Source organism: Anomaloglossus baeobatrachus, chromosome 6 (genome assembly GCF_048569485.1).
Source record: "Anomaloglossus baeobatrachus isolate aAnoBae1 chromosome 6, aAnoBae1.hap1, whole genome shotgun sequence".
NCBI lineage: Eukaryota > Metazoa > Chordata > Amphibia > Anura > Aromobatidae > Anomaloglossus > Anomaloglossus baeobatrachus.
This window is the reverse complement of record NC_134358.1, coordinates 429246102-429273400: the sequence shown is the minus strand read 5'-3', so window position 1 is coordinate 429273400 and position 27299 is coordinate 429246102. Positions and strand designations below refer to the sequence as shown.

General features: G+C 43.1%; 1 protein-coding gene across 1 annotated transcript in view; it reads right to left on the bottom strand.

Annotated features, from left to right (window-relative positions):
• LOC142243951 (transmembrane channel-like protein 2) overlaps nucleotides 1–27299 on the bottom strand; it is a 225818-nt gene that overhangs the window by 130635 nt on the left and 67884 nt on the right. Inside the window, exons 4-5 of the mRNA XM_075316143.1 lie at nucleotides 23568–23720; nucleotides 19450–19540 (exon numbers count right to left, since the gene is read on the bottom strand). Coding sequence (XP_075172258.1) covers nucleotides 19450–19540; nucleotides 23568–23720 — 244 coding nt within the window. The remainder of the gene's footprint in view (nucleotides 1–19449; nucleotides 19541–23567; nucleotides 23721–27299) is intronic.

The following is a 27299-nucleotide window of genomic DNA, read 5'->3' as shown; positions in this document are numbered from 1 at the left end:
TTTTATTTTCCTTTTTGTTTTTCTGTAAAGGTAAAACGGTATAACATTATAACAGTAAATTATATACATTTTTAATCACAACTCTTCCCAAGACGGGAGGCACATTTACTTTTAACGTTACAACGGTATACGGTCACGGTTTCCGCTCTCTCCCACCCAAGCAACCTGGCCCTGATGCTGCCCCTAAAACCCAGGCAGCACCCCTTGACCCACAGTCCAGCACAAGTTACCCGAGCGGGATCTGTCCTTCCCCTCCAGAGGGTGGCCACCGGTTCCTTTGGTGGCTGGGCCCTGGCCTGCTCTGCTCAGGGCCCTCCCTCCAACCTGCCTCTCCGGAGGCGGCATTGCGGAAACGGTAACGGTACCCAACATATTTTCATTTTTACTTTTTATTTTTTTTTTTTTTTTTTCATCTAATATTTTTACTCTTTATCACTAGGTAAAACACATGGTTGGCATTCTTATTAGATGGGTTAACTGGTCCCGATCACTTGTCTTGCAAATTCATTTTTTTGTCCAGTTCATTATTTTACCCCTCTTGATATATATCTAATCTAGCATTTATTTCATATGATATCATGTCAAAAAAATTTTTTTAGTTCAGACTAATACTCTATACGTTATCTCTATGGCTATTTTCCTGCCTTTCTGTAATGGTTTCGGACACTTTTTCATATGACTTGTTTAATCAAGCGACGCATGCGCATAGGTATTGTGCTGATCTGTTGCTTTATGTCTATCTCTGTAATTCATCTATGACGCGCCGTGACACTCCTGTCACGTGATCTATCACGTACAGGCTTGATTACGCCTGCGCTTATACTTGATTATGTGCTGAGGGATCATTAATTGACATGCGCGCAGACCTTGTGCTGATTCGCTCTATTGTCACGTCCATCTCCCTGACTCACCTATGACGCGAAGTGACACCGCTATCACGTGATTAATGACGTATGCGCTCAACAACGCATGCGTCCACCTCCTGTGCTGATAGGTGGTTAGTGTACATTTAATCCGAGGCAATCCTCTATGACTCCACCCCCTGAAGAAGTCGCTACGAAACGTGCGCGCGTCGGGGCAGGCGCCGTACACTGAGAGGAGACTGTGCTCCACAAACCCCAGGTGAATATATCACTATTAATGTGATTAGAGTGTGCCGATTCTGACACCTCTTTTGGATTAGGATTAGGATTATTTACATCTATACCTTTCCTCTACGGGTTTATAATCTGTGAAAGCTATCTCTCACTCTCTACTTTACCTACTTCACCTGCTTTTCTGTGACTGGCGGTTTTAGTGTTAGTGGTTATTTGGAATGGTATTTATTGCTTTACCTATTTATCTACCTACTACCAGCCATACCTTTGATGATTGTATCTTAAAGCGGTGCCTGATGTCCTTTTGCCAGGGCAGGCATTATATATTGTGAAGAGGCTGTGCTCTATTAATTCCTGGAGTATATACCACTATTTAGTGATTGAATTGTGTCGACTCTGACAAATTCCTTGGGATTAATTAATTAATCTAAAAAAACCTCTGAGCCATATGTCTTCCCTTTATATTTTCCTGCCTTATTGAGGCCATCGGTAGTACCTATTAAAGTATTTGCTCAGCTATATCTCAGTTCTTGCCAGTTATTATTGGTAGTTTTTTGGCAGTAACTTTTATGACCATTCCTGAACTTCCCATCACTACCGTCATATATTTGATATTTATTCATACATGCTATGCAGGTTTTTCTTGACGCCTTTTTCCAGTCAACAGTTGTGTGTGTGTTTTTATGTGTAATTTTAATTTTGATAATAAAGATATAACTTATTTAAGACCTTGTTGTTCGGTTTTTCCTTTTTTGGTTTAATATATTCTATACCCGAATGGTCTTCATTGATCCTATATATCCCCACATTTTGATTATGTTCTAGTATTTCTCTATATACATCCTTATATTCATGAATCTTATGTGGTATGGATTTTGTCCTCTAACTATTGGTGTTTTCATTTATGCTGTGTTTTGCACAGGTTCCGTTGAGGAAATGGATCTTAGAGCCAGGGAGACCAGCTGGCTCAATCAGATCAATCAAGTTTTTAATGACACTGCTGTTGCTGGACCTAGTGGTACACAGGTCGACACTATTGCACATGATCTCAAAGATCTTCTTTTAAAAAAGACCAAAATTTGGTGGAACAAAGCCTTCCTTGAGAATTATATACTCAAACAAATTATCCCAAGGGGGCTCCGTGTCAGAGTCATACCATCCTTTGAGGTGAATGATGAGGTCTTCAAAAAAACATGGGAGAGTATTTGTTCAGATACATCTCGGAAATTTATGGAGCTATTGATCAGCCTAAATACTAAGAAGCTTGCTGACATTGATAAAATGTTAAATGAAACATATACTACTGCACAGACTGAACTGTCTCCTGAGCAATACTCTACGCTCAATGATCAAATGGATAAATATCTAGATTCCTGGGTAAAAGATATCAGATCCAACCATGCCAATAAATATGCAAGGGACACACGAGATTTTGCAAACAATAATGTCTATATGTGGAGAAAACCTATAGTTCGTAATGCCAACAAGGAACGGACTCCCTCTGTTGTATCGATCACATCAAGTACATCTATGAGTGCTGTATCAGAGATCTCCAATCAGGCACCTCCTATGTCTAACAATCTAACACCTAAACGGAAACGTGATAATAGGTTCAATACGAACAGATCCAACTCCACCTATTCACCTAAGAGAATGTTTGGACACTCGCCTGAATATAAAAGGAATTTTTACAAGGTAATAAATCTAAGCTCACATGTGTTGTCCAGTTCTGATCTTTCCATACTTAGTAGGGGTCTTTCTTTCTGTCCCTCAGAAAGATTTGATAAATTTACGGCCATCAAGGACCTGCATATTTTTGCAAGGTCCTTGATGTTCAAAAAACATTTTCATAATGACTCCACGTCAATTCTCTTTCCCACAGAGACAGAACAGGCGGCGTTAGGTGTATTGGAGGAACTGGCTCAGGAACATAATACAACAGAGGGAGGTAAGATCCCGAGCAGTATTAGGACCAGATCAACAAAGTTTCCACCTTTGTCAGCATATCCGAATCTTGACCTTTTTGTAAAAGCTGTTAGTCAGGAATTCGATAGAATTCCTGGTTATATTAAGAATAACAACATTAATCAAACAGAGAATAAAAGCATACAAAAACTTGAGAAATTATCTGATGTAGTAATAAAACCTGCTGACAAAGGTGGAAACATTGTGATCTGGCCTAAGGCTATGTATGAGACTGAAGCATTTAAGCAGTTGAATAACCCAGTATGGTATAAAAAAATGACCTTCAATCCCTTAATTAAATTCCAGGTTGAGTTGTTTGGCATTTTGAAATTGGCGAGGGAAGAGAATATTATCACTAAGGATCTATTTTTGGCATTACAGGTATGTGAACCTACAATACCAACTTTCTATCTGTTACCAAAAGTACACAAAAATAGCCAGGTTCCCCCAGGTCGCCCAATCATCTCTGGTAATGACAATTATCTTGATCATGTGAATAAATTCATCGATGCCAAACTTCAACCATTGGTTGAATGTCTTCCCTCCCATACTCGAGATACCAGTGACTTTCTAAAAAAAATTGAGGGACTCCACATTGATGACCAATCCCTCTTGGTCACATGTGATGTGGAATCTCTTTATACGAATATAAAACATGCTGATGGAGTTAAAGCCACAAGGTTTTTTATGAGTTCCTCTTCCATCTCACCAGTTATGCAGAAATTTATTTCGCAACTTTTGGAATTTACTCTATCACACAATTTCTTCATATTCAAGGGGTCCTTCTTCCTACAGACCCAGGGAACAGCTATGGGGGCGGCCTTTGCGCCCTCATATGCAAATCTGTTCCTGGGTCTGTGGGAACGAGACCTTTTCCTGTCAGATCATGGACCCTCAATGGACCGCGTCCTCTTTTGGACGCGGTACATTGATGATATTTTCATGATCTGGCAGGACACTGAGGAGGAGCTAACTCTCTTTATGGGAGCATTAAATAAGAATGACTGTAATATACATCTGACCTACCAAGCTGATCGGAATTTTGTTGAATTCCTTGATGTTACTGTGAAGCGTGATAAGTCTAATTATCTCCATACAGATCTGTTTCGTAAAAAAACTGCAACTAATTCCTTACTACACGCTAGTTCTTCACACCCTCCAGCCCTGATTAAGGCTATTCCCGTCGGACAATTCTTGCGCTTGCGCAGGATTTGCTCGAGTGATATAGACTTTGATAGACGAGCTATTGAGCTCAGTGAAAGATTCCATGAAAGGGGCTATAGTCGTAGATTAGTAAAAAGGGCATTAAATAGAGCCAAATTCACTTCAAGACAGAATCTCTTATACAATTCTGCACAACACAAGACTAAAACCAATCAAGTGAGGTACATTACGAAATTTAACTCACAGCATTCTTTCATGTATTCTTGCCTTGAGAGATTTTGGCCAATACTAACTGCTGATCCAGTATTTTCCCAATACCTCAATAACAGACCGAGTATCACGTTTAGGAGGTCGACAAACCTCCGTGACAGATTAGTTCAAAGTCACTATAGTAATAAACCTACTACTTTTCTTGACCAGTATCGCCAACCCTGGGGCTGTTCCCCATGTGGTAATTGCGTGGCATGTTGTAACATTGTTAAAGCAAAGACTTTTACAGATTCAAAAGCAAGTAGGATTTTTAATATCACACATCCTATCACTTGCACTACTAAATCTGTTGTGTACTATGCCACTTGCCCCTGTGGGCTGATATACGTGGGCCTTACCTCCCGACAGCTTAAAGTTAGGACACGTGAACATGTCAATGGAATTATAGCCGCGAAGGACATCACTGATATGTCTATTTTGAAGACCATCCCTAAGCATTTTAAACTCCACCATAACTGTGATGCTTCACTGTTTTTGGTGAGAGGGATTGATCATATCCACCCACACATACGAGGTGGAAATATCAAAAAACAGTTAGCAAGACTCGAGGCTAAGTGGATATGGACTCTGAATACGGTGTCCCCTTTGGGATTGAATGAGAATCTTAGCTTTGTTCCTTTTTTGTGACCACTTGGAGTCATTTCATATAATATAATATTGAGTCTCCATCATATTATATTGTTGATTTTAATTTGCTGTTTTAATTTGTTTTTAATTATTTTATACTTTTTATTTCTAGTTTGACTACTATGTGATGGTGAACATCGTGGATTGCTATATACATGTACACATCCTTGGTGAAATATTGGATTGGATTGAATTTTACTGCTACGTCTGAACCATCCCTGAATGAACTAAATATAATATATCCATCTACATTATTTATGTATGAAATGTGCTTCCCTTTATATCTATTCATCAGGATCCCTCCTCTCTTTTTTCATTTTTCCAACCTTTTATTTATTATTTATTATTTTTTGTTCACATTACTATTTTATTCTATTTGAATTTGTGGCACTTATGTGTCTGCGCGTATTTGGCCATGCAGGCACATGCGTAAATTTGCACTTTTTTGTGTATAGGTATGTGTTCTCGTTCATGTTTGGTGCGGTTCAATTCTCAGACCATGGTTCAATATATGCCTTCACGTCCTCAGATTGTCACTCCCTTCCCTCACTGCCTCACATCACTGTATATACGAATTGGCATGGGCTCCATGGTCTTTGGAGTGATTGCACCTCATATGAATGAATTAATGAATCTAAAGGGTTGTTATTCTAATGCTATATCTGGTTTTGTGATTGGTGTATATTCCTCCCCTCCCCTTCCCCCCCCCCCCCCTTTCCCCCCCCCCTTTCCCCCCCCCCCCCCCTTCTCCCTCCCCTCCCCTAATAATGGGTTATTATCTAACCCCCTATGGCATCCAAGTACACTGTGCACTTTATATTATATTATGTTACATGATATATTTTTCTCTTTATAGAGTCTTATTTACTGTTTACCATATACTCTCTGTCACAATTGTCTGTCCTGATTTGTTTTTTCCTAAAAATCTTATTTATTATTTTTTTCCTATAAGTCTTTTTTTTTTTTTTTTTTTTTTTTTTTTTTCATCTAATATTTTTACTCTTTATCACTAGGTAAAACACATGGTTGGCATTCTTATTAGATGGGTTAACTGGTCCCGATCACTTGTCTTGCAAATTCATTTTTTTGTCCAGTTCATTATTTTACCCCTCTTGATATATATCTAATCTAGCATTTATTTCATATGATATCATGTCAAAAAAATTTTTTTAGTTCAGACTAATACTCTATACGTTATCTCTATGGCTATTTTCCTGCCTTTCTGTAATGGTTTCGGACACTTTTTCATATGACTTGTTTAATCAAGCGACGCATGCGCATAGGTATTGTGCTGATCTGTTGCTTTATGTCTATCTCTGTAATTCATCTATGACGCGCCGTGACACTCCTGTCACGTGATCTATCACGTACAGGCTTGATTACGCCTGCGCTTATACTTGATTATGTGCTGAGGGATCATTAATTGACATGCGCGCAGACCTTGTGCTGATTCGCTCTATTGTCACGTCCATCTCCCTGACTCACCTATGACGCGAAGTGACACCGCTATCACGTGATTAATGACGTATGCGCTCAACAACGCATGCGTCCACCTCCTGTGCTGATAGGTGGTTAGTGTACATTTAATCCGAGGCAATCCTCTATGACTCCACCCCCTGAAGAAGTCGCTACGAAACGTGCGCGCGTCGGGGCAGGCGCCGTACACTGAGAGGAGACTGTGCTCCACAAACCCCAGGTGAATATATCACTATTAATGTGATTAGAGTGTGCCGATTCTGACACCTCTTTTGGATTAGGATTAGGATTATTTACATCTATACCTTTCCTCTACGGGTTTATAATCTGTGAAAGCTATCTCTCACTCTCTACTTTACCTACTTCACCTGCTTTTCTGTGACTGGCGGTTTTAGTGTTAGTGGTTATTTGGAATGGTATTTATTGCTTTACCTATTTATCTACCTACTACCAGCCATACCTTTGATGATTGTATCTTAAAGCGGTGCCTGATGTCCTTTTGCCAGGGCAGGCATTATATATTGTGAAGAGGCTGTGCTCTATTAATTCCTGGAGTATATACCACTATTTAGTGATTGAATTGTGTCGACTCTGACAAATTCCTTGGGATTAATTAATTAATCTAAAAAAACCTCTGAGCCATATGTCTTCCCTTTATATTTTCCTGCCTTATTGAGGCCATCGGTAGTACCTATTAAAGTATTTGCTCAGCTATATCTCAGTTCTTGCAAGTTATTATTGGTAGTTTTTTTGGCAGTAACTTTTATGACCATTCCTGAACTTCCCATCACTACCGTCATATATTTGATATTTATTCATACATGCTATGCAGGTTTTTCTTGACGCCTTTTTCCAGTCAACAGTTGTGTGTGTGTTTTTATGTGTAATTTTAATTTTGATAATAAAGATATAACTTATTTAAGACCTTGTTGTTCGGTTTTTCCTTTTTTGGTTTAATATATTCTATACCCGAATGGTCTTCATTGATCCTATATATCCCCACATTTTGATTATGTTCTAGTATTTCTCTATATACATCCTTATATTCATGAATCTTATGTGGTATGGATTTTGTCCTCTAACTATTGGTGTTTTCCCTAAAACCCAGGCAGCACCCCTTGACCCACAGTCCAGCACAAGTTACCCGAGCGGGATCTGTCCTTCCCCTCCAGAGGGTGGCCACCGGTTCCTTTGGTGGCTGGGCCCTGGCCTGCTCTGCTCAGGGCCCTCCCTCCAACCTGCCTCTCCGGAGGCGGCATTGCGGAAACGGTAACGGTACCCAACATATTTACAAGCCACTTAACGTTTGTGGTGCCCTGCAAGTTCACGGGCTTGTCCATGGATAGTTCCCATGCAAAACTTAAACGGTCCCCACGGGGACAACGGTGCCGGCTCCTGCCGGTTCAATCACAAGGCAAATCAACAAACAAATCAGGTGACTTCTTCGGTAATTTCACTTATCATCTCAAACTTTTAAACAAACTTGAACTCACTGGTGGTCCCAACGGGGACTGCTGCTACGGGCACCCGCTGCCCTACTCGTACTTTTCTGCTGAGGCGGACCCATCCTCTGCCACCGGCACATCAAACATGCACTGACATGCCTGCGGTGACAGGGGCACCCGATACCCATTTCCACCGGCACACGGGGTATGGACAACCACGGGGTCCCACACATAGCGGGAACGCTCACTTGCCTCTTCAAACTCAGCAGCAGACCCGGGACTAGGGCTGGAGTCGTCATCTCGTGCTTCTGCGTCAGGCGGGTTGCCGCCAGCTGTCACAGCCTTCTGGCCTCCCACATCCAGCACTTCAGCCCCTTCTGCGGTAGCACGGAACAGCAGATTTGTCAAGCTGACATTAAGGCGCCTCATAAGTAACGGCAAGGGCGATGCATAGGCCGAGACTAGGCCGGGCCCCTCAGCCGCAGCGGCCGGTCCTGGTAGGACATAGGGACGTGGGTCACCAGTCGGTTCTGCTACATCCATTCCCCCTCCGTACCTCGGGGCAGTTGTAAGCAGCTCCTCCACCTCGTTGGTCCACTGCTCCATCATCCGGAAGATCTGATCCTGCTGACGCTGGTGGAATTGCATCACCCGGGCCTTCATCCAGGCCACGGTCTCGGCCTCAGGGTCTGGCACAGTCTCTATTGGGACTTCCGGCACCATGCTGTAAAGGGGTCGCGGTTCCAGCGGTTCCCCCTGGTATGCTTCAGGGACGTCCCGGACGTCTGCAGACGGCTGGTCCGCCGGAGCGGCCTGGCAGGGTATCGCTACCGGTTGGGCAGGTAGCGGGCCTAATGGCGGGGCGGCAGCAGCTACTACGGGTAGCGGGAAGAGAGGCAGGGTGAGCGGAAGCCGGCCGGGCCCCTCAGCTCCAACGGCCGATCCCTCAGGAATACAGGGGCGTGGGTCGCTTACCCGCTCCTCCAAATCCTCTTCTGCCTCGCGTCTCCACATAGCAGCTACCACGTCCGCCATGTCGGTCTCCCACTCCTCCAGGAGGAGTTGCATATGGGCCTGCAGACGATTACTCAGCGGGACAGTCCGGTCCCTCAACCACGTCGCCGTGCCGGGCGCAGGGGCTTCCTCGTTGGGAGTTGGGTTGTACATCTTGGCAATCGTGCCTTCCAGGAACCCAGTATTGCTGCAGAGTCCTGGCGTCTCTGCTTTTATAGCTGCAGCTACATGCGTCCAGCCGCCATCGCGTCCCCCTTAGCTCTTTTCGGCCCCTCCTCTCTCGGGGCGGAGTTTTGGCCTTCGCGCTTCTACTGCTCGAGAAGACGCTCGAGTGGGAACTTTTCGCGCCAAAGATGGCGGCTTCTGAAATTTTTCTGCCGGACACCTCCGGCGGTAACAAGGCGCACCTCTACCAGACGGCAGAGCGGTAAGATCCTGTTCGTGACGCCAAGTTGTCGCGGGCGGGGAGGAGGGTGTCAGCACACCGCGCTCACCCCTTCTGCTCGGGTCCGGCAGCTGCTCAGTGGTGGCTCGAGCGGTGGGCCGGATCCCGGGGTTTCTCGAGCGACACTCCTCGCCCGTGAGTGAAAGGGGTGTTTTGTGGTTGGGTGTGGGGATTGTTATAGTTCGTGACGCCACCCACGGTTGTGGTGATTTCACCACCGCTGCTCAATATGGGGATCCCGGGGATGGTGATGCGGAGCAGCCAGTTGTTGTGTTGCCCCTCCGTGGGTAGGGGTTGGTGATCCCGGGGGCCCAGTGGGGTAAGCAGGGGCGCAGGGGGCAGCGCTGTGCCTTGCGGCACTGAGGTACTCACTCAGCCAGTAAACACGACACAGTTCTCGGTAAACAAACGGCTGGTTGGACGGGTCCCTCGGACGGTTCACGGTGCTGCGGTTCCCTGCAGTTAGCGGTGACGGTCTCTTCCCTGCACCTTTGAAATGTCTGTTTGGTAGCGGTGGATTCCCACCGGTTACCCGCTCCCCGACTGCAATCTGTGCCGGAGGAGCTCCACACTTTGCCCGCAGGCGCCGGCCCTGGGAAACTGGTGCCTTGGCGGTGGCGGTGTTTCCCCGTTGTGGTTGGACCTTTGCCGTCAATCAGGACTTGCTTGTTGGGGGATCTACGTCCCCTTCACTAACGGATTTAGCAATTTACAGCGACTCCAAGCCTTGCTGGGATCCGAAAGCCCCTGCTCTGGTGCTGACTGCCCTTTGTATACTGCTCCAGACCCCCGGATACACACAGCCTCCGTGGCCCTTCCAGCAACCTCCAGACAGTCCCACTGCAGATCTTCACCACTGTCTGCTGACCTTGCTGACTCCGTCTGGGCACACAGCCACAGACTAACTTCAGGCTTTCTTTCTTTACTTTCACTTAGCTGTTTACTCTAACCCTGTCTCGACTACTCCTTCACTCTTGCCCTGCCTGGGCTAATCTGCCTGGTTTCTTCCTGCCTCCAGAGTTGTGAGCTCCTTGGTGGGCGGAGCCAACCGCCTGGCCCACCCCCTGGTGTGCATCATCAACCTCTGGAGGAAGGCAACAAGGATTTGTGGGTTAGCTGGTGTACCTGCAGGGAATGTGGGGTGCGTGTGTGTTGTTATCTGTGTCCCCTGGCTTGCCCAGGGCGACACAAGTACAGACGAGGAAATGGTCTGCAGTGATGCCCAGAACCTTTGTGACTCTGATTCAGGCCATGAGGACCAAGTTTCTGAGCATAATGTTGACCCTTATTCACAAACTGTAACACCTGTTGTTATAGACAATGAGGAACATACTGATGACGATGAGACGCAGATACCAGATTGGGATGACAACTTAAATATTGGTTCACATCAGGAAGAGGCTCGGTCTGAGGGTGAGGGGAGTGCAAACACAACGCTTGATGAGGAAGTTCTAGATCCCACCTACTGTCAACCCACAGTCAGGCACTCGAGGAGGTCAACAGAGGCGGTGGAGGAGGATGCTACTGACGACGAAGTTACCTTGCGCCTTCCTGGACAGAGGAGTAGAACTGGTAGCACGTCTACAACTGCATCCTCAGCCACCACTCTGCCTCTGAGCACTAGTCGGGGGGGCTCAGCAGGTCGCATGCCCTCTAAGCCTTGCCTAGCCTGGACCTTTTTTGACATAGAAAAAGATCGCCCAAATCATGTGATATGTAAAATTTGTCATGATTCTGTTAGTAGAAGGCAAAACCTCAGGAGTTTGACAACTTCTTCCATGAATCGTCACATGCATAAATATCATATGTCCCAGTGGGAAGCTCACAATGCGGTCTAGCGGAGCGAACCATCCACCACCTGCCCCTTCAAGTGCATCCGCGCGCTCTTCATCTTCTAGGACTGTGGGGACAGCTGTCACACCTGGTTTTCCACGCACAACTTCCACCACTGTAACCGCAACAGGCAGTTTGCTTGGTGGGTCATCATTTGGTTTGGAGGGAGAAACAAGTGCGTGTGTACAGCTCTCTCAGACATCGATAGCATCAACGTTGGATGAAGGCAACATCATGTCTACGCCTGCACTTTCCTCACAAACCTGCATTTTTTCAGGGACACCCTACTCACCACCATCTACACACAGCAACCAGATCTCTGTCCCTCAGATGTGGACAAATAAAAGGCCATTTCCTGCGACCCATGACAATGCTAAGAGGTTGACTTTATCCCTCTGTAAGCTCTTGTCTACCGAATTGCTGCCTTTCCGCCTGGTGGACACACAGGATTTTAGAGACCTTATGTCTGTCGCTGTGCCCCAGTACCAGATGCCCAATCGCCACTACTTCTCTAAGAAAGGTGTGCCTGCGCTACACCAGCATGTCGCACACAACATCACCGCTTCCTTGAGAAACTCTGTGTGTGAACGGGTGCATTTCACCACCGATACTTGGACCAGTAAGCATGGACAGGGACGTTACATGTCGCTGACTGGGCAATGGGTAACTATGGTGATAGATGGTGAAGGGTCTGCTGCACAAGTCTTGCCGTCCCCACGACTTGTGTGTCAATCCTCTGTCTGTCCAAGTTCTGCCACTGCTTCTGCCTCCTCCACCTCGTCTGGGTCCTCCACCTCCGCCCCAAGCCTTCCTGGTCAGGCCACCAGCGTTCTAACTGCGCAGAAGGAATCATGCACCCCTCATTACTATGCTGGCAGCAGAGCGCAACGGCATCAGGTGGTCTTTAGCTTGAAATGTCTTGGAAATAAGAGTCACACAGCGGCTGATTTGTGGGCAGCTCTGGAGACTAAGTTTGGTAAATGGTTGTCTCCACTCAACCTGCAGCCTGGTAAGGCCGTGTGCGACAATGCTGCCAACCTGGGTGCGGCCCTTCGCCTGGGCAAGGTGACACACGTGCCTTGTATGGCTCACGTGTTGAACCTTGTTGTCCAGCAATTTTTAACACACTAAAACTGTCTGCTCACTTCCGCCATTCAACCACCGCTGCTAAGTGACTTGCATCGCTCCAGAAGTCTTTCAGCCTGCCGGTTCATCGCCTGAAATGCGATGTGCCGACATGCTGGAATTCGACTCTCCACATGTTACAGCGACTGTGGCAGCATCGTCGAGCTCTGGTGCAATACGTCATGACGTATAGCCTGGGCCAACGAGATGCAGAGGTGGGGCAGATCACCCTGATGGAGTGGTCTCAGATCAAGGACCTATGCACCCTTCTGCACAGTTTCGACATGGCGACGAATATGTTTAGCACTGACAATGCCATTATCAGCATGACAATTCCAGTCATTTACATGCTGGAAGACACGCTAAACACTATTCGGAGTCAGGGGGTGGGACAACGGGAAGGGGAGGAACTACAGGAGGATTCATATGCGCAAGAGACAACAACATCACCAAGGTCCAGACGTTCATCATCACCAACGCGGCAGTCATGGGACCATGGGGGACAGGGATCAACAAGGGCGCATGGTAGCAGGCGAAATGTTGAGGAAGGTGTAGGAGAACATGAAGAAATGGAGGATGAACTGTCCATGGACATGGAAGACTCAGCGGATGAGGAAGACCTTGGTCAAATTTCAGTTGAAAGAGGTTGGGGGGAGATGTCAGAGGAAGAAAGAACGGTTAGCACCTCTATGCCACAAACACAGCATGGACTTGGTCCGCATGGCTGCGCAAGACACATGAGCGCCTTCTTGCAGCACTACCTCCAACATGACCCTCATATTGTCAAAATTAGAAGTGATGATGACTACCGGCTTGCCACACTATTAGATCACCGATACAAGTCCAAATTTTGTGACATAATTCCAGCCATAGAAAGGGACGCACGTATGCAGGAGTATCAGCAAAAGCTGTTACTCGATCTTAGCTCGGCTTTTCCACCAAACAACCCTGGTGCAGGGAGTGAATCTCCCAGTTGTAACTTGACAAACATGGGACGGTCTCGTCATCTTCAACAGTCTATCCGTACCAGCAGCACCGTATCTGGTGCTGGTAACAGCAATTTTATTGAATCTTTTCATAATTCTTTTAGACCATACTTTGCAAGGCCACCAGAGACAACAAGTCTGACACATAGTCAACGGCTGGAGAGGATGATACAGGAGTATCTCCAAATGAACATCGATGCCATGACTTTGCAAATGGAGCCTTGCTCATTTTGGGCTTCAAATCTTGAAAAATGGCCAGAGCTCTCCACTTATGCCTTGGAGATTTTGTCGTGTCCAGCTGCCAGCATTGTCTCTGAACGTGTCTTCAGTGCTGCTGGGTGTGTGCTGACAGATAAGCGCACGCGTCTGTCCAGTGACAATGTGGACAGACTAACGTTCATCAAAATGAACAAGTCATGGATCCACAAGGAATTTACTACCCCTGTGTCATCCTGGGGAGAGTAAATGCTTGTGGATTTGGAATGTTCTTGATGCAAATCTACCTGTGAAGTGTACAACTGGGGCACAAGTGCTGCCACTGAAGGGGTGGGTGTGTGTGTGGCCCAATTTTTGGAAACAAGGGAGACTCCGCTTGGAGTTACCCTTGCTTACATTGTTTTTAAAAAGGAGCAAAGATGAACAGAGCTCTGATCAGGAAAGACTTAGCTACCTACCCCGGTGTCATCCTGGGGATGGTTAAGTATGGCATATTTTTGAATGTGCTTGATGCAAATCTAGCTGTGAAGTGTACAACTCGGGCACCAGTGCTGCCACTGAAGGGGTGGGTGTGTGTGGCCCAATTTTTGGAAAAAAGGGAGACTCCGCTTGGAGTAACCCTTGCTTGCTGTGTTTTTTAAAAGGAGCCAAGATGAACAAGTCATGGTTCAGCAAAGACTTTGCTACCTACCCCGGGGTCATCCTGGGGACGGTTAAGGATGGCATACTTTTGAATGTGCTTTATGCAAATCTAGCTGTGAAGTGTACAACTGGGGCACAAATGCTGCCACTGAAGGGGTGGGTGTGTGTGGCCCAATTTTTGGAACAAAGGGAGACTCCGCTTGGAGTAACCTTGCGGTGTTTTACATGATTTTAAAAGGGCATGCCATGCCTATATCTGTGTCTCATCCTCTTTTCCTTGTAACGCTGTTTTGTTTTCGTATGGGAATTTGTTCTTGTCACTTTCCCATGTGTTTGTGTTGTGTTGTAAGTTGTTTGTCACCTTTTGGACACTTTTGAGGGTGTTTTCTAGGTGTTTTTATGTGTTTGTGATTGCCTCCCATTGTTTCCTATGCGGTTCGAGTGGTTCGCTGAACCAGTTCGCCGAACCGAACTCCAACGAGACCTCCGTTCGGCAAACCGAACTCGAGCCGAACCACGGCCGGTTCGCTCATCCCTAGTAAGCACATTCGTGAAGAGGAGTTCAGCGTGGGTGATTAGCGCAGTGTTCACCGCCGCATGGAGGCTGCCATGGTGCTGAAACCTGGGATCGGACCGGTGACCTCCATGCGGTGGTGGACACCGCGCTAATCACCCACGCTGAACTCCTCTTCACGAATGTGCTTACTGAGGAAGGTCTACGGACCGAAAATGTTCTGTTGTTGTTATGCACATTAAATAAATCACACGTTGCAGGAAAAGTGTTTTAGTCCTGGCTATGTGTGTTGATAGGTGTTTTACTTTTCATACTTTCCAGGAGGCTGCATGATGACAATGTCTTGGGAGGGTAGGGACTGGATTGTGGTGGCAATGGAGATGGAGGCTGTTAATTCTTATTAAACAACAGTCTTTTACTTAACAGTCTCTAGTCCACCTGCTGCTAAATCTATATATTACACTATATCTTATGCATTCTATACCTTACATTACTTTCCTACATACCATCACTTCATATCTTATCACATATATATATATTTAAGAACACTTTTGGCATCTTCAGAGATAGGAACTCAACCACCATCTTACATAGACTTAAAAATGATAGAGTTTGTTCCCTCGCAAATTAATCTGGGTCAAAGGCCACTCTATTAAATTCCTTCTTCTGTACAGTATTTGTAGAAGGAAATCCCATGACAGATGGCATGATCAAGGATAACCGAAATTCTCCATTAAATGTCACCTGCTTAACCTAGGAAGAATTGCTCCTCCTCAAAAGCACACAAGTAAATGAAACACCCGACACAGATGGCATACACCCCCAAGTACCATATTAACTAAGCACTGTGATAGACATACCATTATTTCTAATATTAAAGTATTGCATAATAACAGGGTTTGTACCATGGGAATTATTTTTTCAAAGACATTCAATTCGATGCCACATAAAAGGTTTTGTTCATAGAAGAACAATGATACTGGGGGAAAATATGTGTAATTAAGTTAACAACTGGATCAGAGAAAAGTAACAAAGGGTAGTTACTAATGGTACACATTTTGATTAGTTCAGTTAACTATGGGGGAACAACAGAGGTCAGTAATGGGCCCTCTTCTTTTAACTATACTTATTAATGACCTTGCAGGGGCAGACAGAGTAAAATTTCAATATTTGCTGATGATAACAAACTCTGCAGGGTAATCAATACATAGGAGAATAATTTAATTTTATGTCAGAGGTATTTATGTAAGCTGGAGGCATGGGCTGGGAAATTAAGTTTAATGTACAGTACAGACCAAAAGTTTGGACACACCTTCTCATTCAAAGAGTTTTCTTTATTTTCAGGACTCTGAAAATTGTAGATTCACATTGAATGCATCAAAACTAGGAATTAAAACATGTGGAATGAAATACTTAAAAAGTGTGTAGCCACCTTTTGCTTTCATTACTACTTTGCACACTCTTGGCATTCTCTTGATGAGCTTCAAGAGGTAGTCATCGGAAATGGTTTTGCAACAGTCATGAAGGAGTTCCCAGAGATGCTTAGCACTTGTTGGCCCTTTTACCTTCACTCTGCGGTCCAGCTCACCCCAAACCATCTCGATTGGGTTCAGGTCTGGTGACTGTAGAGACCAGGTTATCTGGCGTAGCACCCCATCACTCTCCTTCTTAAGCAAATAGCCCTTACACAGCCTGGAGGTGTGTTTGGGTTATTGTCCTGTTGAAAAATAAATGATGGTCCAACTAAACGCAAACCGGATGGAATAGCACGCCGCTGCATGATGCTGTGGTAGCCATTCTGGTTCAGTATGCCTTAAATTTTGAAAAAATCCCCAACAGTGTCACCAGCAAAGCACCCCCACACCATCGCACCTCCTCCTCCATGCTTCACGGTGGGAACCAGCCATGTAGAGTCCATCCGTTCACCTTTTCTACAAAGACACGGTGGTTGGATCCAAAAATCTCAAATTTGGACTCATCAGACCAAAGCACAGATTTCCACTGGTCTAATGTTCATTCCTTGTGTTCTTTAGCCCAAACACGTCTCTTCTGCTTGTTGCCTGTCCTTAGCAGTGGTTTCCTAGCAGGTATTTTACCATTAAGGACTGCTGCACAAAGTCTCTTCTTAACAGTTGTTCTAGAGATGAGGTGTGTCCACACTTTTGGTCTGAACTGTAGATAAATGTAAAGTCACGCACATGGGCAAAGCTACTTGATATTGTAACTATAGATGAGTGAACCTGTTCGGTTTGCGCTCCACAATTTCAAATTCGGTATGAGTCTTGGCCGGTTTGTTCGGGCTCGGCTTACCAAACAATTTGCACAAAAGTTGGCAATGTTTGGTAAATGTTCATTTGCAGAAAACCCACTCCCGGCCCCATCAAAGCCGTGGGCTTTATCTGTGCTGGTATCAATAGATGTGGGACTCTACGACAATTTTATTTATTTATTTATTTTATACCACGATTGACCCGCAGACAGGGTCTGTGATTCCAACAAATCACAGATGCTGTCTCAGGCGGGGTCTGACTGCAGTCAATCAGAGACGCTGATGACAGGGAAAACAGTGAATATGGATGAGGGATAATCAGTAGCCCTGAAAGTACAGTATTCTTTGTGTACCCTGAATAATCAAACTGTGTCGTCAACATTTTATAAGTTAAGGCTCTCTGTGTCCATGCAGACATTCCACATGCCTGTTTCATTTTGGGAACGGGCAAACGGAATAAGTGATCTATTGCGTCAGCTATGTAAATGGAAGCAGACGTGCCTCATGGATTAATATTTGGTTTATACAAATCTCAGTTTTTAGATGAAAAAGTTATGCATGCAAGATTTATCTTCCATTAAAAATACAGTCACCAGATGAACTCCATAAAAATTGAGGACGCCGTTCCAGCATTGATTTGCAAAACTGATGTAGCAGATCACTTTATCCATTTGTATGTCCCTAGAATGGAATATCTGAACAGTCGTGTGAACAGAGCCTTATACTTTGAATGGCAATGAAATACATAGACTACATAATTACATAATTCATATATTTTCAGGATGTGGCTTACTGTGAGCAGCGATCCATGCCTTACTTCAGTTGCATTTTCCATTACTCAAGGAATAACAATGAGCTATGAATACATTTAACGGAGCTCCAAAGTATAGTCTCCTGAATGTATCCATTATAATTCAATGCTCTTAGCGAAAAAGTAATTCCCCACTTTCACAAAAACCAATCACAATCAAACAACTTAAATATAATAGGATGCATTTAAATTATACATAGACCACTCATTCCATGACAGCTCAAACACCAAGAAATTACAAGTTTATTTTTTTATCGATACCTAAGAAAAATCCTTGACGTTGTCACAGTTTGGGTAGCATTAGAAATGTTTAGGATGGCTTGTCATGCCTAACGCAATGTTTAGCCTGGCCTCTGTGGGGCCAGAGTAGTGTTAGACTGGCAGATTATATAAACTACTGGAGAGCCTATATATCCGCCAGTAAACTGACTGCTGTTCTTAGACTCTAAGTTTTGCAGAGGAAGATGTTTGAGGACACGCCGTATCTTTTGTCTTAATGATTGCTGTTCTTTGGCATTTTCAGTGGCCGCATCTTTTTTTACATTTTGATATAAACTATTGAGCGGCTTCCAAGCGGACGTTGCTTGAAGAATAGTGGGGTCACTTCTTTTAACCACTTTTGGAAATTTAAGGTATTTAAAAGAAGTTTAAAAGACTGAACATATGAACAACTCTTTTTGCACGGTCACTCCCTGCCTCTTAAAGGGCCAGTGCATGCACACTGTCACTATCCCCAGCCAATGGTTGGAGGATGCTGGGTACTAAAGGCACCTGCTTCCCTAGGGAGGTGCCTGGGCAATTTGACTTGTCAGTTATTCTGCACGTTAGCTAATTGTTAGGTCCCTTGTACTTGTTCCAGTTCTGTGTTCCGGAACCTGAGTTCTAGAGTCCATTCCTGTCCTGTTCTCCTGTACCAAAGTTCCTGAGTCTGTTCCAGTCCTGTGTTCCTGTACCTGAGATCCTGAGTCCACTCCAATCCTACACCCATACCTGTGTACCAGCCATCTTGTTTGTATCTGCATTCCTGACCCCTGGGGTGAGCTTCTGCAGAATCAGGGACTCTTCTGGAATGGTTCCTGGTAACTACCTTCTAGCCGAAGCTTAACCTCACCATCAGAGGCTTTAGTGAAGACAAGGCCTCGCCAAGGTAAGCCCAAACTCGTGGAAACAAGGACTAGCTAATAGGGATGATTGAATACCAGAATATTCGCCTTCGCGAATATCCGACAAATAGGTCGCCACTATGCAAATATTCGATGCGCAATGTAAGTCTATGGGAAGCCCGAATAGTTATTTGGGTGTTATTCGGGTTTTCCATAGACTTACATTGCGCATCGAATATTCGCGAATAGTGGCGACCTAATCGGCGAATATTTGCGAAGCCGAATATTTGTGGTATTCGATCATCCCTACTAGCTAACAATACCCATTTAAGAAGATGCGAATAACCCCTTAATATACAACTAAGAAAAACTACTAGATAATACAAACTAACTTGCCCTTTGCAGGACCATATGTATTTCAGAGCAATGTCAATAAGTCAGGCATACCTTGAGCATCATAACTTTGTAGGCATAGAATTTCTTTCCTTTTCCCTTTCCCAGAGCACCTTCAAATTTCTCCACAAATTTCTGAGCGTCCCTATTAGAAAAAAGATTATGAAAGAAAAGTCCTTTTGCTTTTACTGAGTGTAATAGACATTCACTGGAAAATTTTGACTTTATTAATTCTATGTTCATCTAAACTATATGTTGTAGTAATAGACATTGATTTACTACTAAAGTATGATCATTTTCTAATACTACTAACTGAATATTATTTCCAGGCTACAAACTAATTAAAGTAGCTATAGCTCCAGAAAAGCCCATCCAATATTGATCAGAGTGATAGCTAACGTTGCTCTCTTTGCAACACATAACATCCCTTAATATCTGCTAGTTCATGAAACTACTTCAAAACACCCTTTTAATGTCATTTGGCAAGTTTATTACTAAATTCTAGTCCCTCTACTGAGCGTAACATTGTCTCATGTTGACGTGTTTTCAGTTCTCGTCTGTTTTCAGTATGAAGTTTTGCATTTATTAGTTAAGATAACCATATGCCTCCTATAGTATGTCAGACGAATGCTCATTTGGCCAATAACTATCTCTTCCAACTTTCCCAAACACGTATTTGTCTTGACGAGTGTTCTAGAGTTTTTACTGGACAAAAACTTGTCTTCAGATGACATCTTTGGCAGCAGGTAGCCTATAGGAAATATATTGTTCAAAACATTAAAATCAGAAAAAAAACTACTTATATATTATATTTTAAAACTATTTATTTTTTATGTAAGTGATGTTTGAACTTAGACTTTAAAATAGTTTTGTAATAAAACCAACCGTAGAGTGGAATTGATTATCAGGTCAATCAAATTCGTTTTTGTTTTCCTATTTCAAAGCTGCTCAAATAAAGGCTTTTGTTCTTTCTGTCATTTACATGGCAGGCTTTCTAAGTTTCTACAACTCAATGTAATTGTGATCACAGTATTACTTTCCTATGTGCCTTTAATTAAAACAGTAAATGTGATCTGTGTCTAGATAGGAGTAAAGGGATGCCATTGGATGTCACATCTCTGGTTTCACAGATCCATCCACATATGTTAATCTCTTGGCTTCTATTGTTAGTGTTCAGTCTTTGTGACATAAATACAATGTAACATCCAACCATAACAATGTATAGTGGATATAAAAGGTCTACCCAACTCTGTTAAAATGCCAGGAGTAAAAAATATCATATTAAGAAGGATCATTTCAGAACGTTTGCCTCGTTTAATGTCACCCATAATTTGTGCAATTAATTTGAAAAATAAACTGAAATCTGAATCCAACAATGTATCACTTAGATTACTGGGTGCAGCCATTCTGATACAATCAGAATTTTTAGATTTAGCGATCTAGCAAAGCTGAGAGAACCAGGCTTTCTATAGAGATTGTACATTGACAGTGAAGTGTCAATCACAGGAGGGGGCGTGCTGGACTGCCCTATCCCTTGCATTGTAGTCCAAGCAATGATAAATCCTGCTGCTTAAACAAGCAAAAAAATACACAACAGATTGGACCTTGACAAGACAGGCATCCCTGAATTCTCTGTGTTGCCCCTTGCAGCATGCCGGCTTCAGCTTACATAGCAAAAACCTGCTGACAGATTCTCTTTAAATTATTACGAGTACCCTTTGAATCTATGACAGCATTCAGTTTTTTTGGGTAGGAGTTTATCAGCATGGCATCTCTAGATTTGGCACTTTTTGGCTCTTCAAATCTGTCAGAATGTAAGGACATCTCTTGTGTACATCCCTCTTCTCGTCAGGTTTTCAGTTGTTTTCAGGTCTGAACTATGGTTGTTCCATTCCAAAACTTTGATCTTTTTTCTGGTGAAGCCATTTTTTTCTGATTTGGAGGTTCCATTTAGGGTTGTTGTCATGCTGAAAGTGAAATTCCTCATCATATTCAGTTTTTTAACACTGGACAGAAAGGTTTTCACTGATTTTTGGAACTGTTCATAGTTCTCTCCTTATTGATTAATTCCACAGTGCTAGACACAAAGCATAATGCTGCCCCCATCATACTTGACACTGGGTATGGTGTTCTTTTGGTGATAAGCAGTGTTAGATTTGCTTCAATTTTATATTTTGTATTTATAGCCAAAAATACAACCTCTGTCTCATCCAACCATAACATGTTTTTCCACATGCTTTTGGCATGTGGAAAAGTGTACATAGTGTAAGTTTCGGCAAAATATAACCCGTCTTTGATGTTTTGCTTTATAAGAAAAGGCTTGCATCTTGCCACCTGACCCCTCAGGCCAGACATATGAAGAACATGGGAGATTGTTATCATATGCAGTGCCCAACAAGTACGTGCCAGAAATTCTGGCAGCTCTTTAAAAATTACTGTAAGATTCTTGGCAGCCTCACAGAGCAATTTTCTTGTAATTTCATCAATTTTTGAGGGACAGCCAGTTCTAGGTAATGTCACTGTCGTGCCAAATTTAAATTACTTCTTGATGACCATCATTACAGTGTTCTATGATATATTCAATGCCTTGAAAAAAACTGTACCCTCTTTCTGATTCACTTTCAAGAATGAGATTCTTTTTGCTGTAAATAACGACAACAATGTCAGGAAAATCCTATAGAACAGCAAAACTTTAAATTTTGGGTTAATCAGAATCACTGTAAGTGATGGCAGCTGTGTACTGACTACTATTTATTATGAGCTAAAACGTGATTGGCTAATTCTAAATACAACCACATACATTGTATATAGAGAGCCTGGTGTGGGCGGGGGCAGCTTTCTCTGCTCTGCTGCATTGTAAATATGAAAAACTCTGATTGTGCCAGAACCACATACAATACATCGCTGGATTTAGGGTCTCTTTGCATATATTATGCTGCTCTCAAATGAGATAAAAGCGTAATTGCGCAATTTTTTCTTATTTTTATTTAACATGTCCATTTAACTGCAATATGATTCTCCAGGTCAGTACGATTATGCAGATGCAAAACATGTATAGTATTTATTTTCTTTAAGTGATGTAAAAAAATTCAGAGGTTTATAAAAAAAAATGTTCTCCTTTTTCCGAGAGCCATAATAGTTTCAATTTTCATGATATGGAGCTATGTGAGGGCATGATTTTTTTACCTTAAGCCAATATTTTACATGATATAATTTTTGGGGGGAGGATAATTACGATATTTTCACACCGTTATTAAGTTTTTTTGTTTTGTTGTGGCAGAGGGGAAAAACACAATACAGGGGATTTGATTCTTCTATTGTTATGCCATGTACTGCTTGAACTAATTTATTTTATATTTTGATAGATCAAACTTTTACGAACGCATGAATAGCAAATATATACATTATGTATTTTTTATATATTTTTTTCTTTCTTCCTTTTTAATGATAGGGGGGTAATTTGAACATTTATATTTTACATTTTTTTCCAGATTTTATAAAAAATTTGTTTCACTTTTTATGTATTTGTTAGTTTCCTTAAGGAGCTTGAATCTGTGAATATCCAATCATTTGTACTATACATAGCAATAACACAGCACTGCTATATATAGTGAAAATCATGGTCTCCTATGAACCCCAGAAAAACACTGGCTTTCATAGGAAAACCATCATGACAAGCACAGGGGTCTTCAACAGACCCTCGGCTGTCAGAGGAACCCATTGGCGCCCCACAATCATGTCACAGTGTGACAATGGGTGCATAGATTGATAAACCCCTTCCGGAGCGTGTCACCAGGTTAACAGCCATGGGCATGGGCAGAGCACCTCTCCACCCACAATTATTAGAGGCAAATGATGGTTGATTAATTCAGCCATCATCTCCCGTGAAAGAGGCTTTCAGGGAGCCAACAGGAAGTCAGCATATGACATACCAGTACATCATATATTGGTAAGGAGAGTACATCATTATAATGCAAAATAGCCAGAGAAAATGTTGTGTTATATGACGCAGCCATCGCCCGGAGTGTGATCTGCGCTGCACCTATTAGTACACTGAAATTCCTGATGTACAGAACCCTGAGGTGCATTGCCAACTATCTGCTAAGAGTAGTTTAGGAAGACCCTCTTTCTCTATTAAAGTGACAGATCTTGTTATTTGTATAGTAAGGTACCTTAAAATGGAAAGTTTTTTCTTCATGCGCCATGGTTTATTCCTAATGGTAGTGATCAATTTCTTCTTTTCTTCAACCTGTTCCATCAATTTTGCCATCTCTTCTTCATTTAATGATTCTTCATCCGAGGAGGAAGCTGCAGACTGAGAATCACTGTACAATAGAAAAATAGTTAAGCTTAATATCATTGCGGTGATTCATAATTGGAGCACTGCTATATGTACAAACAATGGATTCTGTTGGGAGTTTCTAAGGTAGATGCATGGTTAAAGCACCACTACAACATTTTTTATTATTGCACTATAGGAGTGCTGCTTTAATTCTAAGTCCCCTGACCCCTTTCTTATACTCGCATTTCAGCGGCTTCATTTTCTATCGCCGCCGTTCTCGTCGGTCTCCGTTGATTTGTTATCTGCCGAGAGCTCCAGTGTTTCCTAGAGTGTGCCGGAGGTCACAACTCAATACATCTCTTTGAGAGCCTCATTCTGGCCTCGTTCTAGCTCTCATAGAGATGCATTGAGACCTTTTGATTAGAGATGAGGAATTCAGTTTGGCGGGTTCATCCGGACTTTGAATAAAGTTCGGTTTGGGACCCAGACTTGACCTGAACCCCAAAAAAAGTACAAATTTGGCAGTACGTGTCTACCCCCACATGCAGCCCGCCATCAACAGAACATTTCAGGGGTTGGGCAGAGTTTTGCCTTTTTTTCTCTTGTACACACTACATCAGATCATGCTGTTATTACCCCCAGTGCGCGCCATTCAAATTCTTCAAGCGGCTCGCATTGGGCTGAACACCAAGCAAAGTGATGCTCGAGCGAGTGTTTTGCCTATGTTAAGCACCCAAACTCCAAACTCGAGCTTTGTTTTGTTTTGTAAAGTCTGTGTTTGGTAGAAAAATGGAACACCGAACACTGAACCAATGGTTCGTTCATCTCTAATTGTGATGTAACTTCTGTCATCCAGCTCGTCAGAAATTATGAGCACAAGATGGAGGCACAGGACCAGAGTGATGCTGAAAAACTATGAAGCCATCGAAAGGGGAGTATATTACAGGTGCAGGGGACGTACATTTAAACTACCACTTCAGCATTAAAAAAAAAACTGCTGGAGTTGTGCATTAATGATGATCTATGCTCCATACACTTTTACCATTTAATCTCCTACTGATAATTTGAAATGTAAATCGGCAGTGGCTAAATTCTGACTAATGTTTACAGACAAATTTTTGTGGCCACAAACAAAATGGAGGAAAAAATACATTTATGTCCCCATTTCCTCTTCATTTTTATTAGTATACTGTATCCTCTTCATTCTTCCTGCATTTATTTTAAATATTTAAAATAAATTGAATTCCGTACACTTTTTCCATAAAATTATCCTACAGATTGTCCTGCTAAAAATAAGACTGCACAAAGCTATAATAAAAAATAAATAAAGACATAACCAAACGCAGCAGGGGGGGTGTTAGTGGTCTTTAAACTATAATCAGTGTTTAATACGAATTAATATTCATCAATTCATAGCTTCTAGTTATTTTTCTAATGATGCCTCTGGCATTAATGAAATGGCTACAATATAAATTGACATTTTTTGCATGATTTTGCAATTTCAATGTGACTACGAGGAGCTGCTGATAAGTCTTTGGCTTTACCCAGAAAGAAACGAGATAGGATGATGAAACTTTACATTTATTCTACATACTCTTCACTGATATCAACACACTTCTTACATTGGTATTCCAAGTTCTGTAACTCTAGCAAAAAGAAGGATTTCGGTTGTGCTTCAAACCATGCATCCGCAGCAGCCATGGCATCAGAAATCGTGTGAAATTTGGTATCCTTGAGGTCTTTCTTCAGGTTTGGAATCAGATGGTAGTCGGAGAGAGCTAGATCTGGTGAATAAGGTGGGTGGTCAACCAGCTGAAAGCCCAGCTCTGCCAGTTCGCCGTGGTCACTTGTGCAGTGTGAGCGGAAGCGTTGTCTTGCAGGAACAAAATTTCTTTGGAGAGCTTGCCACGCCTTGTAGCCTTCAGAGCTGCCTTCAATTGGTTCAAAAGTTCAATGTAATACCATTGATGGTGGAACCCTTTTGAAGGTAGTCCACTAGCAGCACACCCGCCTTATTCTAGTGGCTGATTTTTACACTATGAACTTCTTTGGATCAGGAGAACCACTGTGCCTCCACTCTACTGACTGCTCCTTGTTTTCAGGGTCATGCCAATAAATCCAGGTCTCATCCATAGTGACCAGTTGATCCAGGAAGTTCTTATCAGTCCGGAAATGCTGACAAATGGACCGGGATGTTTTCCCTCGCATGCTTCTCTGATCTGTTGTCAAACATTTGGGAACCCACTTTGCAGATAGCTTCCTCATGTCCAAATGTTCATGGATAATGACACAAACACATTCACGGGAAATCCCCATGTCTGCTATTGCTTTAGCTGAAATTTGTCAATTCTCCAGTATGAGGTTGTGCACAGCATCGACGATCTCCGGAACAACAACCACTCTCGGTCGTCCAGGACGTTCCTCATCATTGGTGCTGAAGTGGCCCATTTTAAATTTGGCAACCCAGTTCTTAACTGTGGAATATGAAGAGCTTTGATCCCCCAATGTCTGCGACATATCACCATGAATATCCTTTGTGGACTTTCCTTGCAAAAACAAACAAGAATTTTATCACTCCTCTGCTCTCAGTTGCTGTGAATATCGCATTAGAGTCCGCCATTTTGTTTTCCCGTGTGCGTAGAACACTGTTACCATAAGCAACAAACACAACATATTGAAAACATATATTAGACACATAAGGCTTCAATGTGATGTAATATTCGTTACCATAGAAACAAAAAAGATCAAAAAGCCAAAGACTTATCAGCAGCCCCCTTGTAATAGCCCATTTCAGCTGTATCTGGAATGCAGACTGTGCTCAAATCGGAAGACCCGGACCAACCACTGGGTGTCAGGACTAGAGCTGACCTCTTTGTAAGCAGATATGATATATTTAAGGTTAATAAATATATAAATATGGTGAATCCTCCAATATGAGAATAATCCATGTCACGGATGTGTAAAAGTAGCCTTAGCATGGTATCACAGATCTAATTTTGCAAAAATAAGGCTGGTTTCACATCAGCGTTTTTTTGCCTTGAGGCAAAAAAACGCAAACTGCATGTGACTGGATCCTGTTGAATTTGAGTTGAACGCATGCAAACGCAAGTGTTATTTACTGGATCCTGTGACTTGCAGTTTATGAGTCATTTGATCGTGAGTGAGCTGAATCTGCCATGAATGCATGGATGCAGCTCTGGACGAGAGAGAGAGTGTGAGTGAGAGTGTGAGTGAGTGAGAGTGAGAGTGTGAGAGTGAATGAGAGTGAGTGAGTGTGAGTGAGAGTGAGAGAGTGTGTGAGAGTGATATACAGGCCATGTTCTGTACAGCAAACAGGATCCTTTCTGCAGCATACAGCCGCAACTGTTAAAACTGGATCCGGCGCCCATTGAAATACATTGCAGCTACTGCCGCAATGTACAGGATCCAGTGAGTTTCAGTTTTTGGACGGAGGTGAAAAACGCAACAAGTTGCGTTCTTGATAAAAGGTAAAAAACTGCATCTCACTGGATCCTGACACTATCGCATGCAAACGCATGTTGCCGCAAGTCTATTGACATTGCCGCAAGTCCATTGACATTGCATTGAGCAGACAACGGATCCAATAAGATGCGTTTTGCAT